We start from the raw sequence: 15,785 nt of genomic DNA, 5'->3' as shown, positions 1-15,785 counted from the left end.
ATATAACTCATTTTTATAAAATATCTAATTACTGTAACATAGTCTGCTGTAGGGAAAAAAAAGGAAGAGAAAATTAATTGCAATAACAATTCAAGAAGATAATTTTTTTCAAATTGAGGTCTACACACGAAGCTAAACGGAGATGATTAAGTAATTTTGGCTTCATGAACCCCCTTGATGGGAGTTAGTAATAATGAATTTTTCAGACCCTGGTGTTTAAAATTGCCAAAGATTAGGGCATTTCTTTTTTTAAAAAACTACTAGACTTCAATTTCCTGTTGCCAAAAAAAGGAAGACAGATACATTTGCTTTTCTCAAATTGGAATATAAACCTACTTGTTTAAATTTCAGAGTGACAAAATGTGATCTTTCAAGTCCTCATCTCAAGCCACTTAAAGCTGAAACAGGTACACCATCCACAAATGCCTTTGCATTGTCAGAGCCAAGGACCCTCAAAATTCAAGTAAGCAAAATTCAAAATCACAACACTGGCCTGATTAGCACATAACCATGCTAAGCAATGGGTAACATTAACCATAATCTATGCTAACTGCAGTTAATAAACCATGGTTAGAGCTGAAGCATTTCACAGAAGATCGTTTAAACCTTAGCTATTTTTTTCCAGAATAGTTAAAAGCATCAGTGAGAGCAGCAGAGCCTTGAGAGCAGTTTAATTTTTTTTGACACTCTGCAGTCACAGCTCAGTAGTTTTTGGGTGGTGAAGACTCCTAAAGGAGGAAGTCCAGTTTCACATGGAAGGCTAAAGCTGACTAAGGATTTTAAACCAAATACAAACCTTAGTTGGCAAGTGACCTTTAACCAATGTTGTTGTTGGGAGAGAGAAATGGGGGACACAAGGAGAAGTGGGGGAACCATCAGTTCATATTATTAATGCATTTACACCCAACATACAAAAGCTGTTACTTGAAAGTAAGAGATCTTTATTCAGGCCCAGCAGCAGACGGTCCTCAAGAAATTCAAAACTGGTCAGAAGCAACAAAGATGTCCCAACAAGTTTCCACACTCCTCCCTATTATAGAGGGTTTTTTTCCTCTGGTGGCAGATGACAGAGACTACGACACCACGAGACCGGTATAAAACCAAATCAAATAAAGTTTTTATTATAAAACAACAAACAGCAAAGCTTGTGGGTGTTTTTCCTGCAGGCAAAGTTCAAACTGCAGCTTTTCCTCCTTTTGTAGTCATGGCCAGCTGTACCCAATTTGCCCAGAGCTTACAGAAACTGCTCTTAAAGGTACAAACATCTTTACTGTTTCTTTGCAGAATGATTCCCAACACTCCCACCATGCTATTAAAGACAAGGTATGGTTCACTCACTCATGAGACTCTCTCGCCTTATGTGACCATTGGGTTTGCAAACATGTACCCCACCTCTAGTTTCTTTTTCCCTTCAATGAACACCTCAACATTTTGTACAGTTCACAGGTCCTTATCAGGCCATTATAAAACACATTTAATTTGCAAGCAACAGCAGGACATGATGGCAGCATCTAGGAAGTCCCCAGAACATGTCAAAATGACTACTTGTTTTTTTGGGGGGTGGTCTCTTTTTTGCCTTGAATAGGATAGACACCTATTTGAGGGCATGATATTCCTGATAGCATGAATACTTGTGGTTAATATTTGATCTTCAAGCAAGGTGGTTTTGATGGGCCATGCATTAAATTTCATGGCAGCCATGTGTTCTCCAGGGCTGTTACACAGCTTATGTACTATGCAGCCTAGTCCATGCCAGGTACCCTGTCAGCTTCTCCTGAGCCTATTTGTCATGAACCATTTCATTTGTAACATCTGCCCATGTTACACATCCCCCTGCTGTGGTACTCTCCCTTCAATGCAACCTCTCTGCAATTTTCACTTTTCCATTAATATGTGTGGAGCCAGGAGGAAGGAATCCATTAGCCAATGCCCCTGTAATATGTATTATGTAATAATGAGGATAAAATGTCCAAAGTGAAAATGAGATGCCCGTGCCAAGGCGCTGCTCTTCTAGATGTGTGCAATGAGATGTAACGTTGCCAGATGTTGCCGACAAAAATGTCCACAATTCAATTAAATGGTCTCCAACCTTCCCCGCGTTGCGCTTTAGTCAGGAAGCAAACCACAGGTAGTAGCTTTATTGAGCTAATATGTATTCACATTGGATTCCTATAAACAGCAGTCTGGGGTACATCTTTGCTATCATAAAGCAGTGTTTGTTGGCAGAATAAAGCAAACTGTTTCTCCTGGCTGGCAGACTCCAATGGCACAGAGTCTTCCGATCCAAGCAACCACCTGTTCTGCAAATTCCAACAGCATCCCTATAAAGAAACAAACAGAGACGCCATAATGGCGCAACTTATTCTGGGGTTCACGGTATATATTTTGCTAATCTCTGGATGTTGCTTGGCATCATAGAAGGCAATGTGCATCTGGTGAGTCGGACCATTGGATCACTGGAGCCAGAGTTGTTTCTTCCCCCTTACTGTAGCTCAGTGGAATCTCAAGAATAATGTTCTCCAAGCTGTGCAAGTTGAAATCCTTTGGACCTGGGACTTCCCGAGGTTGGTGGTACTTCCCTAGCTGGTGCAACAACATGGACCAGGGAAGTTGCTATCGAGAAGTTGCTATTGGAATGGACTGTAGCTCAAAGGTAGAGCTGTAGCTCAGAAGGCAGCTTCTTCTATTCCTACTTAGGTCTAGGTAGAAGGACAAGATGTACACCTATGTGTGTTGCTATGGAGGGGGTGGACTTCTGAACTTAAAAATGGAAAGTGTAATGCTGGTGGTCAAAAAAAGAGGTTTAAAGACTGTCTCAAGGCAAATCTTAAAAAATGTAGTATAAACACCGACAACTGGGAAACACTGGCCTGCAAGCACCTCCAGTTGGAGAACAGTGTTTACCAAAGGTGTCATGGACTTTGAAGAACTCAGAACGCAAGGGAGAAACGTGCTAAGAGGAAGGCACGCTTGGCAAATCCACACCATGATCAACTCCCACCCGGGAACCAATGTCCCCACTGTGGATGGACGTGTGGATCCAGAATTGGCCTCTACAGTCACTTACGGACTCATTGTTAAAACTGTGTTTATGGAAGACAATCTTACTCGGCTATGAGTGATCACCAAAGAAAGAAGAAGAAGAAGGACTTCATGGACTACATAAACCATGCTGAGCCCCACCCAGTCCTGGCAACTTTGCTCCTAAGATGCACTTCAATTGTGACTGGTTGCTTCGGGGATGAATAGGAATCTTTTGCTTGCTCATGGTTGGCCCTTTGAAGCAGGTTCCCGCCCACCCACCCATCTGCTCTGTACTGGCTAACCTGGAGGAGGGTGGAATCCATCATGAAAGGAACATACAGGTTGCCCCATGGCTACCGTTCTCAGACATCCAGATTTTGTTTTAAGCTTGCCTTCCACCATCTCCTGCTTGTGGGATTCCTATAGGCCTCTGGTTTGCCATTGGTAGAGTATACTGGTGGAGTGGATCAGCCTTTGATCATCTCCAACAGGGCTCTTGTTATGCTCTTAAACCCAACCTCCTCCATTTCACAGCCAATAGAAATGAAAGCTCTTTGTTGCAATGTCTGAGGAAAGAAGAAAATGCTCAAGAACGATGAATAAGCAAAGTAAAAAACATCCTTATGGAAGACAGTTTTCAGCTAGGAAGTTTCCAGCTTTGAAGCAGCTATTTATGTCAGTCTTTTTAATTTAAGTGGCTCCCTTTAAAGCCACATTCATTGACTTGGTTAGCCCCCAAGTTGTGCTAGCTGGGGCTGATGAGAACTGTAGCCCGAAAGAATCTGGAGGGCATCAGTTTGGGGAAGGGTGGCTGAAGCTGTTTTGTTCCCAACTGGGATATCTTATAAATTATCTCTGCATTTATGCACACACCCTTTTCTAATGAGACAATTAGCCTTAACTAATGAGCCCATTTACAGATGCCAGCGCTGTCTGTTGCTCATCCCTACCTTTCTCTCTCCATCCCCTTTGCAACCATGTAAGGGTGTGACGGTTTTACTAGAAGAACATATTCAAAAGGCTTTGGAGCAGAACAAGAAAACGGTGCTCCCCATGGAGATGGAGAATTGAATCGATGCCTGAGAAAGAAGAGTACAAATCAGAACTTTCTTGAAGATTTCATTCCTTATTATCTAAATCCACAGCCCCCCCCTTTTTTTTTTTACAAATAGCCCCAAAGTCAGTGAAATGACACTGTGGAAAGAATTTAGATTTTTCCATCGGAAAATGATGTTTAAATAAAACTAATCCAACCATATCAGCCCCTCCTGCATGAACTCCACACACAAAAAAGTGTGCAAATAATTACGCATTTCATAACAAAAGAGTATATAAAGTTTGTATTTAACTCCATATTTTATCCCAATGTATGCATTTCCAAACATACTATTTGCTAATATTTAATGCATTTTGGGCAAACAATTCTCAATGGCATTCCTTGCTTCCTAATGTATGAGTCCCACTTTACGGAGGGCAGTCCTTCATTTGAAGTCCTTCATTTGAAGAACTGCCCAGTCTTCAGTCCATTTAATGATTTTAAAAATTTGGAAACGAAATCATGGGCTCTTCATCAATTAGCACCTGGACAGAAAACCAGGTAACCACACAATTCACCTGGTCAGCTTGGTGAGATGCACTGTATGTCTCGTTCAGTTATATGCTAGATTTACATCTATGCATATAAATTAGCATATGCAAACTTATTTAGCAAATCAGTGTCCCCTTTTGTCTTCTTTTAGTGTTTTGTTTCCTCTTCTTTTGGTGATGAGTAAGTGGTCAACCTATCCTGATTTGCTTGTGCAACGCTTCCACGGTGCTAACGCTATGACTATTCTTTATGGAGCATTTGTTCTGATTTGTTTGTGGGGTGGTTACATGACAATGAACATCCATCCTTTTTTGCTTGTGTGATGCTTACGCTTCTTCCCAATCATTCAGCACACACTTTTCAATGCATTTCTCGACCATTTCCGTAACTGGAAAGAGTAATAAAACAACAACAACAAGTGAATCGGCTGTGCCATAAAACCCTTTAATCCACTTTACTGGGGCTAACCTGAATTTTCAATATCTTTTTGAATCCTTCCCACACAACAGTGACAGTCTGGAGTCAGGCTAAGAATCCACAGCTGCACACTTAGGATCGGATATCCTTTCATCCAAAACAATCCATCTGAGGACACTACTACTTCCTGGGTCGGCATTTAGGGTCCCAAAAAAAGGGTTAGAATTCTCATCTTCCTTGAAAGGCGATGGGAGATGAAGATTATCCACTTACTATGACTGTACCAGCCTAATGCATGCTTCATCCAACTCGAGTGTTATGGGATAGCTATTGTGCTTAAAGTGATCTTGAGGGTGTGCTCTCAGTGAAGGATGAAACTGAAAATGCATTCCGCTCCGAGCACAGATAAAAGCAATCTTATCTTAGAGTGTATACTTCAGCAAGTTTTCATGTACAGATTTAATACTGATTGCTGCTACTTCTGGACATTTTTCCAATAACTTTTGACACTTTGGAACACATTCCTCTGTGATTCTGTACCTTCACAGCAATAGACTTACATTTTCTAGGTAACTTATTTTGGAGCAGGGACAGGGACCCTTCAGCCCTCCAGATCTTGCAGGACTACAGCTCCCACCTGACTGTTCGCCATGCTGGCAGGGGCTGATGGGACTTGGTTGTCCAATGACCTCTGGAGGGCCATAGGTTTCCTACCCCATTCTAGAGGTTAAAAGGAATGCTTAGAAATTCTCAAAATTCTCAGTCCAAAATGCTCTCTACTGTTCTTTTTGGTCTGTTGTGTTTCCCAGAAGCAAAAAAAACCCACAAAAACATAATTGTAGAATAATGTGCTTAATTTGCACAACATATTCCTGCCTGAGCTTATTTTGGTTACCTTGGTGCAGAAACTGGATTTTGCTTGAAATCAAGGGAAGATTTAGTTAACTACCCATTCACCTGAGGTGCCACAAGACACTTAATCTCAGGGTTGTGGGTTCGAAACCTATATTGAGCAAAAGATTCCTGCATTGCAGGGGGTTGGACTAGATGACCTTTGTGGTCATTTCCAACTCTGTGATTCTACATTGAGCTGGTTACAAAAAAAATCATCAAACACTTCTCACTGAAGCAGCACTATTGGGTTACCCTCCACAATCAAATAATGTTGGGGTGGCTCCTGTTTCACGTTATCCATTCCTCGGGCCCGAAACAAAGGTACGTTCGATAATAAAGCAAACTCGACAAAACTTGAAAACAGAAGCCCCTGCTTGCTTTTTTATTATTTTTATTTTTATCAGATCAGAATTTTAAAGTGTCCTCTCCACCCTCACCCCCCGCCAAGAGTTTGCGAGATAAAGATCTTCTATTGTTGAGCCAAAGAGCTCTTAAAGGTCATTGGCACAGGAGCTCCATCACTAAGACTGGGATGAGATCCCATTTTGGATAAATTCACAATTTTTCTTCCTAACAAGATGATAGTATCAGGGCTGGAGAGTACAGGAGTGTTGGGTTACAGATGAAAGGCTATTGTGTTCTCAAAGGCAGACTCTGCGAGTTTCTGTGCAATACACAAGGCCCCAGAAGTCAAGTAGTTTGATGAAAGGGCTTCTCTCTTTATTAGCTTTTGAATACAGATAAAAGTACAGTTTTCCTGTGAAAGTCTAATGCAAGCTTCGAAGGCTTCTCCACCCCCACCCCCTTTTTGTGTGTGCTCACAGCTCTTTGGTACAGCATCTCCTTTGCATGCAAAAGGCCACGGGTTCAATCCCTGGCATCGTAAGATAAGGCTGGGAATGCCTCCCCCCTGAAACTCTGGATACGTGCTACCCCAGCGTAGACCATACTGAACTTGCTATAAGGCAGCTTCCCAAGTTCTTAAATAGCTCAGTTGGTTAGAGTGAGGGGCACAGGGGCGGTTGCCCCAGGTGCAAAATTGTTTTGTTGTTGTTGTTGTTGTTTAGTCTTTTAGTCGTGTCCGACTCTTTGTGACCCCATGGACCAGAGCACGCCAGGCACTCCTGTCTTCCACTGCCTCCCGCAGTTTGGTCAAACTCATGCTGGTAGCTTCGAGAACACTGTCCAACCATCTCACCCTCTGTCGTCCCCTTCGCCTTGTGCCCTCCATCTTTCCCAACATCAGGGTCTTTTCCAGAGAGTCTTCTCTTCTCATGAGGTGGCCAAAGTATTGGAGTCTCAGCTTCAAGATTTGTCCTTCCAGTGTGCACTCAGGGCTGATTTCCTTAAGAATGGATCAGTTTGATCTTCTTGCAGTCAAGAGTCTCCTCCAGCACCAGAATTCAAAAGCATCAATTCTTCAGCAATCAGCCTTCTTTATGGTCCAGCTCTCACTTCTATACATCACTACTGGAAAAACCATTGCTTTAACTATACGGACCTTTGTCGGCAAGGTGATGTCTCTGTTTTTTAAGATGCTGTCTAGGTTTGTCATTGCTTTTCTCCCAAGAAGCAGGTGTCTTTTAATTTCGTGGCTGCTGTCACCATCTGCAGTGATCATGGAGCCCAAGAAAGTAAAATCTCTCACTGCCTCCATTTCTTCCCCTTCTATTTGCCAGGAGGTGATGGGACCAGTGGCCATGATCTTCGTTTTTTGATGTTGAGCTTCAAACCATATTTTGCGCTCTCCTCTTTCACCCTCATTAAAAGGTTCTTTAATTCCTCCTCACCTTCTGCCAGGGGTGCCAAATTTCAACACCCAGTGCTGCCTCAATACCCCTGCACGCTTCCATTGCTGGGCTCCATGTCGTGAATTCTTCACGGCCCTTTAGCAAAAAAGCTCAGAGTTCCAGGTTCTTCAGTGCAGTATATTTATTGTGAGCTATATATACAAATATCTACAGGCTATAATATACGAGCAGTTCATACAGTCAAACAGAGTACCTGACTACACCTTAAGGCAAATAGGAAGACCTCTAACTCTCTCTCTCTCTCTCTCTCTCTCTCTCTCTCTCTCTCTCTCTCTCTGACCACACTCCTCTACACCACCCATTTACTGCTGGAAAGGTTTCCCTTTTAAACCGATGACAGCCAATCAACTGTCAGCACATTACTGCTGAGTCACTCTGACCCAGCACTTCCATAGAAAGTATTGCAGGCTGATGGCATCAGCCAGTTGCATCAGCTAGCAAACTCAAGCCTGCAGACTTACTATCAAACACAGCATTCTGTGAATCCCGACACTCCATTGAAAATGGCTTCTCCATGCGAACCAGGAAGCAACCTCTCCAGACAACGGGACAAGTCTTCGTGTCTTATCTCTGCGGCTGCAATCTCTTGAAAGTCGTGGACACTATTAGGCAGTTGAATGTGCATCCGTACTGCCGTCTGTTTCGCTCCCTCCCAGTGGCATGCTAAGCCACTGGAAGGCAGAAAGGCTAACAGTAGGTGGGTCTAGGGCCAATGGCAGGCAGAGGCAACTAATTCTAGCTCCTCCTCCCTACCAACTTCCACAAGAACAACAATGAGAGTAAGGAGGAGGAAGCCTGACAGGTAGAATGACCCTTTGGACTGTGAAATATACTCGGAGTCCTGTAGTGATTTCATGCTCTTTATTGTAGCTTGTAAAACAGTGATTGAATTTCCCCCAAAACCTCAGGCTTTTACAGTGGTACCTCGCAAGACGAATGCCTCGTAAGACGAAAAACTCGCAAGACGAAAGAGTTTTTCGTTTTTTGAGTTGCTTCGCAAGACGATTTTCCCTATGGGCTTGCTTTGCAAGACGAAAACGTCTTGCAAGTTTGTTTCCTTTTTCTTAAAACCGTTAATACGCAGGGAATCTGTGCTTCGCAAGCCGAAACAACTCGCAGAACGAATTAATTTCGTCTTGCGAGGCACCACTGTATATACATTATTTACACAATGAGTCCTGTCTGACTGGCTGGTTCTGCTTTCCTCCTGGAGCCTGATTGGTCTTTTCCTGCAGGACAATCAGTTGTTGCATTCTACGATCCTACCAGCCTAATAGGCTGATTAACTTCCTCCTGGAGCTTGACTGGTCTTTTCCTGCAAGCCAATCAGTTGTTGCATTCTAGGATCCTACTTGCCTATTGTTCTAGGATCCAAGCTTAGTACATAACAGACTGGTTGTAAGTAAGAAGGCTGGCAAGGTGGGACTGGCTGAGGTTTGCATGGCAACGTCCCATTTGGCTTACTGGACCAACCTCCACTGTGTTGTAGTGGGAGATACTGTTACCAGATGACCTGTGGACCTTCTCAGTTTGCTATTCAGGTGCTGACTATTGATGGCCAACTTCATGGCCCCTCACAGTCTCCCTCCTTGTGGTTCTTTATCTTTAAACCGGGCTTGGACTTGACAGACCTCCCATTAGAGAACTGTCCTTCAGACGACCATTGAGAGGTTTTTAAGTCACGGTGCCAATTTATGTATTTTATGATAATTACTGTCAATGTTCTTATTTCTTAAGTGTTTTTTAAAATATTTCCTCGGTTGTTGTAAACTGCGGTATCATCATTTTTGTTGGAGGGTGGTATAGAAAACTCTTAATTAATTAATTAATTAATTAGCAAAATAAACAGTGGAGGCAGATAGGGAAATGCACTTGCTGTTACTGAACCTCTGTGTTTAACTCTGATTGTTCAGAGCCTCCAAGGATACAGACAACCAGGTGAACACGCATTGAAGATACAATGGGCACTTTCCCCAATACACATACACACTCCAAGAGTTCACTTGGTTGTCTGAAAAGGGTACCTGAAAAAGTAAACACTGGGCTCACACATTTTCTGCACCATCCCAGTTGGTCTTCCATTATGTGAAGATGTGATGAACACACAAACATGCATGCTTCTAACAGCACTTTCTTTTTCTTTTTCAGTATTCTGGTGAGGTCCCAGAAAACAGAGTGGAAGTTGTGGTCGCTAATTTGACAGTCATGGATAGAGATCAGCCTCACTCGCCCAACTGGAATGCCGTTTACCGGATTATCAGTGGAGACCCTTCTGGTCACTTCACCATCAGGACAGATCCCGTTACCAATGAAGGGTTGGTAACAGTTGTGAGGGTATGTACATTGTGCTGCTCACCTCATTTGGGGCCCCATCCTTCTACTCACCCCATTTGGAGTTCTGTCATGGGTAATTTATGGGGAGATTTCTGTCTGTAGAAGAGTTAGTCAAGATCTTCTAATGAAGGGGTCTGGACCATAAAGGACTTTGGCAAGGGTGGAAACCGTGGCTGTAACACTCTACCTCTGATTTTTAGCTTGCCTTCTGGGCTTTCCTCAGAACCTGTCCCACCACAGCTCCTCTTCCCAGGCCATGTCTCTCACTGAATAGACCCTTAAATTAGCATGACCAATTCACCCTATTGATTTCAGTGGGTCTACACTAACCAACTAACCACTAACCAGGGACGCGGATGGCGCTGTGGGTTAAGCCACAGAGCCTAGGACTTGCCGATCAGAAGGTCGGCGGTTCGAATCCCCGCGATGGGGTGAGCTCCCATTGCTCAGTCCCTGCTCCTGCCAACCTAGCAGCTCAAAAGCACAAAAGTGCAAGTAGATAAATAGGTACTGGCGGGAAGGTAAACAGCGTTTCCGTACTGTAATGGTTGTAAGGGGTTACTTGTGCATAGGTTGCCTGCTAGTTGTGTCCGATTGCCTGGTTCACCATGCCTTGGCTGACAGCCCACACTCCGTGGCCGTGCAGAATCTGTCAGTGGGCGTTTCTTGAACCTTTTCCAGCATAAGAGCTGTTTGACCCCAGGTCTCCTCCTATTTTCCCTGCACGGAACTCGTCTGCGCAAGTAAGGGGAAGGCAGGGATGTGCCAGCGCTCTCTCCAATAGTCTCTGATGCAGGGTCTTGGAGACCAGTCTCCAATTCCTCCATCTCCCTCCCTTCTCTACTGGTGTTCCGCTGAATTCCTTCCCCCCTGCTGGTCCCCTCTCCGGCATCGCTCTGGAGCCCTGCCTCCGCCTCTCGCTCTGATGTCAGTTCCCTGACACGTACACTGCTCTGGTTCGCCAGAAGCAGTTTAGTCATGCTGGCCACATGACCCCGAAGCTGTACGCCGGCTCCCTCAGCCAATAAAGCGAGATGAGCGCCGCAACCCCAGAGTCGGCCACGACTGGACCTAATGGTCAGGGGTCCCTTTACCTTTTACACTAACCAAGTCCAACTCTAGATCCAGCCAATTTTGCTCAGCTGTCCCACATCTCACCTCCACTTCAAAACGAGACATTAGCAACACCAGTGGCTACTATGCATACATGATAATATCTCGTTTAAGTTTTAGACCCTGAGCGCAATGCCCATACCATTAACTTGCATGCGGAGGTGATTGTTGCCTTTTGTCTTTCCAGAAAGAAACCCACATTTGCTATTTGTTTGAAAACGCTGCTTAGAAAATCAGCAGCATGGGTCAACACCTTCTCTCCCCTTGTGTTATTATGCACAGAGAACATCAAGCGAATCAGTTAGCAGATAAGATTCCCGCAGCTGTTTTCCATAGAGTCTGTGGCACAGACCATCAAGACAAGAAAGGATGTGTGAATGAATAGGCTGCTCTGATCAGCAAGGACTTGCGCAGTGTGTCCAATACACTGTTCTCGAAAAGAATCTTCTTTTTTGCAAGCATGTTGCTGAGAACAGAGCTTTTTCAATCTTTTGAAAAGTGTGACCTTCCCATAGCAGCAATTTTTTTTAATGTACTATGCTGCGCTGCTAAAGTTGAAAGAGCAGCATTGTGAGAGAGTGATTCATGGGCGAAGAACATTTGCTGCTACCTAACAAACTGCCCTGCCTCCGAATGCAATGCCATCCGTGAAATGCCACAAGGATGGAGGGAGAAGCTTGGGAGCTTGTTCTTGCATTGACCTTGGGGACATTCACGGTTGCTACCTGGTTAAGCAATTATTATTTTTAAAGTCATTTTAACTTGCTCCATCTGTGGTTCCTGCAACGTTCACACATACACACACACACATACCTAAAACCTCATCCCTTTTCATCGCCCTTATCTTGGATTCAATCCATGACCTATAAGACAATCTTCTGTTGCTTGCATCTTTCTTAATCATCAATGGTAGCATTTTACCGATCCATTCAGAATTCTCCCATGGAATCCAACAGCCTTGCTGCCTGAGAATCACAGGGAACCGAGGGCCTGGAGTATGAATCTATCTGGCTCTTCGGATGCCCTAAGCCAGACATCCCCAAATTCAGCCCTCCAGATGTTTTGGGACTACAGTTCCCATCATCCCTGGCCACTGGTCCTGTTAGCTAGGGATGATGGGAGTTGTAGTCCCAAAACTTCTGGAGGGCCAAATTTGGGGGTGCCTGCCCTAGGCCATGCTCCCTGTCCAAACAACACCCCTCTCTGGCTCTGCCCCATGTCCCCCTCTAGTGCTTTTGCACAGCTGAATTGTGTCCTTGACCTGTGTTGATGTCTCTTGCTTGCCCAGATGGAGACATGTGTGGAAACCTCTGGCAGAGCATCTGCTTTTTATGCCTCATTGGTCCTCATTGGATAGCTCAGTAGGTTAGAGCATGGTGCTGATAACGGCAAGGTTGCGGGTTTGATCCCCATATGGGACAGGGGGTTGGACTAGATGATCCACCAGGTCCATTTCCAGCTCTACAATTCTATGTTCCCTGGACTCTCCAGATTGGGCTAGGAAATACTTGCTGCCTAAAACCCTGGAGAGATGCTGTTGCCAGTCAGTGTAAGCAATACTGAGCTGAATGGACCAATGGTCTGACTTGCTGTTAAGGCAGCTTCCCATCTTCCCTATGACTTTTGCATGGTTGGAATGCAAGCTACTTCCCAAAGTAAGAGTTCCCCAACTTTTGCCTTTGGTCCCACCCACTCTACAACCGCTGGAAAGTTCTTTATGAGGGAATGTGACCCTTCAGCTGAAAAACAGGTCCCTTCTACTCTACTACATAAGGTTTTGGGTGAGATAATAAGAACTCTTGTTGAATATTGGATTAGAGCATGTTGCATTTTTCAACTTTCAACTTCCGAAAAGGAGGGGTGCTTTAAAAAAAAGAAAAAGTTGTAACATGACTTGGGAATTCAAAAGATATTTCAGCTAAATTAATATAATTTAGTTTTGTTTGGTAAATAGGAATGTGTGTAAAATTGCATGGAAATCATTCAAAATGATTGCCAAAGACTTGCAGTTATAGTAGATATTTGTAATATTTATTATTGTTATTTAGCTTTACCTGACATTTTCAGAAGGTAAAATTAACTTTGTTTGGTTTTCCAAAAGCAGTTTATGTGCTTCTTCATAAAACATAGACTTCCCAAGCTAAACGTTGCCCAGTCACAAAAATAATAGATTTGAATTCCGCTCACCCAAAAACAAAGTTTTAAGACACCTCAGTGAAGAAAAAATTAAATGACACACCCTGATATAGGATGCAAGTTTTATAGTCTGAAGGCAATAGCCTGAAGGCAATAGCCATTGCTTGCTATTGTTCTCTGACAACAAGCAATTCAGAAGATTTTGAAACTGGGAATAGCATATAACAATCACAACAAGCAGCCATTAACAGACCTATACTCTGTGGATCTGTCCCCTTTCCAATGCAAGGCGTCTCTTCAGTTGCCTGCCATTGTATGCATATCTACATGGAAATAAGTCCCATTTCATTCAATGACCTTTAGTGCCAAGTACATAAAATCGCAGGGGACGCAGGTGGCGCTGTGGGTTAAACCACAGAGCCTAGGACTTGCCAATCAGAAGGTCGGCGGTTCGAATCCCCACGACGGGGTCAGCTCCCGTTCCTCAGTCGCTGCTCCTGCCAACCTAGCAGTTCAAAAGCATGTCAAAGTGCAAGTAGATAAATAGGTACCGCTCCAGTGGGAAGGTAAATGGCATTTCCGTGCACTGCTCTGGTTCGCCAAAAGTGGCTTAGTCATGCTGGCCACATGACCCCGAAGCTGTACGCCGGCTCCCTCGGCCAATAAAGCGAGATGAGTGCCGCAACCCCAGAGTCGGCCACGACTGGACCTAATGGTCAGGGATCCCTTTACCTTTACCTTACATAAAATCACAATTATAGGGCAGGATTTGCCCATCAACACAAGCCCTGTGTGAGGGCTTCCACTTGCACAATGGAGATTTACCCCCCCTTCCCCCAGCACCCTCTGGAACCCCCATAATTGCAGGGTTCCTCATAATTGGGGGTTCCTCTGGGAACCCCCAGAGCAGTGTGCAGAGGGAGGAGAGAGGGAATCGTTTCTCAAGCTGCAAATGCTTGCTTTGGCAGGATGCTCACCACAATGCAACCTTGAATTCCACCCACAGGCTTTATAATTCTAAGCATAATTGATCAAAAGAAAATATGTTTAGTATGAAACTTGTAAGAGATACAAAACAGGGTAAATGGATGGTACTTTCTCTTGGACTGGGATCTCTAAATGAATTCCTCTCTGATTAGGAATCCAGTGTAATTCCAAAGCCTGCATGAATACGAGAAGCTAAGAATTCCACTGCTTTATTCCATTAGGCTGATATGATGATTGTATAGCAATTCAAGCTGCTTTAACAGCCAAAAACAAAAATACACTTTCTGGTTTAAGGGTGTTGTTTTTCTAACCTCAACAACAAAAAGAATTTAACTTGTTTTTTCTGCATCACCAGCTGAAAAACACAGAAATTCCATCGCCATAAAATTTAAAAAATTCCATTTCAAAACAGAACCATTTACCCTTCTCATTTTGCAAAACCTAAGACAGGCGTCCCCAAACTCGGCCCTCCAGATGTTTTGGGACTACAATTCCTATCATCCCTGACCACTGGTCCTCTTAGCTAGGGATGATGGGAGTTGTAGTCCCCAAATATCTGGAGGGCCGAGTTTGGGGGTGCCTGGCCTAAGGTACCACGAGTGCAGTTTTAACGCAGTCTCAAAGGCAAGAAGTGAGGAAGGTATTTGCATGTTCATCCCCATGCCCCAGGGACATCATAACCCAGCTCTTATTCAGCATTTCCTTTGGGGGGGCAAGGAGGGCAGACTTTTCCCCACCCCAGCCTCAATTTGTAACTCATCCCAAACTTGACTTCCTATAGCTGTGCAACCACTGGCGATAGAAACACAAAGAAACACATGGAAACAGCCCGTCACGTCATGTCAAACCGGAAGCTTGAAATTGCATTGAATTCATCCATTTCACCTGACCCATCTGTACACCCCACGTTTTTGCAGAGTTGCTGAGCCAGAGATGGCTGTTTATCAGGGAGAGTGGGAAGAAAACAAGGCCCCATCGCATTCCCTGCAAGTGTCCCAATTTTCCAGGGACAATCCTGGAGTTGCAGAAGCCATCTCGGTTTCTGAGTTGATCTGGAATGTCCTGGTTTTCCTTTTACCTCCCCTCCATGTCTCAGAGAACAATTAAAAGTGTAGGTGTCATCCACACTGGTGGCTATCACTACATTTTGTAGGAGAGTGAATTTCGCAGTTTAGATCTTTGCCATGTGAAGAAATACTTCCTTTAATCTGCCCTGAATTCCCCACCATTCATCTTCCTTGAATAGCCTCAAGTTCTAATGTTGTAAGAGATGGAGGAAATCTCCCACCCGCCCTCTTAGTCCACAATACATAATATTATACAGCTCTATCATGTTGTCCCTCTCTTGCCTTTTTTCTGAAGGAAAAAGCACCAAACGTCATAACTTTTCCTCAACAGGGGAATTTCTACAGCCCCTTGATCATTTTTGTTGCCTCCTTCTGGCATCTTGAGTTCATCAAGCCTTGCCTTCATTCTCATTT

General features: G+C 44.0%; 1 protein-coding gene across 8 annotated transcripts in view; it reads left to right on the top strand.

Annotated features, from left to right (window-relative positions):
- CDH4 (cadherin 4) overlaps positions 1-15,785 on the top strand; it is a 796,373-nt gene that overhangs the window by 743,670 nt on the left and 36,918 nt on the right. For all 8 annotated transcript variants that reach the window (XM_083744192.1, XM_083744197.1, XM_083744196.1 and 5 more), the window contains one exon: positions 9,883-10,068. In XM_083744192.1, coding sequence (XP_083600318.1) covers positions 9,883-10,068 — 186 coding nt within the window. The remainder of the gene's footprint in view (positions 1-9,882; positions 10,069-15,785) is intronic.

The sequence above is a fragment of the Podarcis gaigeae genome (assembly GCF_964106915.1).
Source record: "Podarcis gaigeae genome assembly, chromosome: 6".
In the NCBI taxonomy this organism is placed as follows: domain Eukaryota; kingdom Metazoa; phylum Chordata; class Lepidosauria; order Squamata; family Lacertidae; genus Podarcis; species Podarcis gaigeae.
Note: the sequence above shows the minus strand (reverse complement) of the source record. Positions and strands in the feature narration are given on the sequence as shown.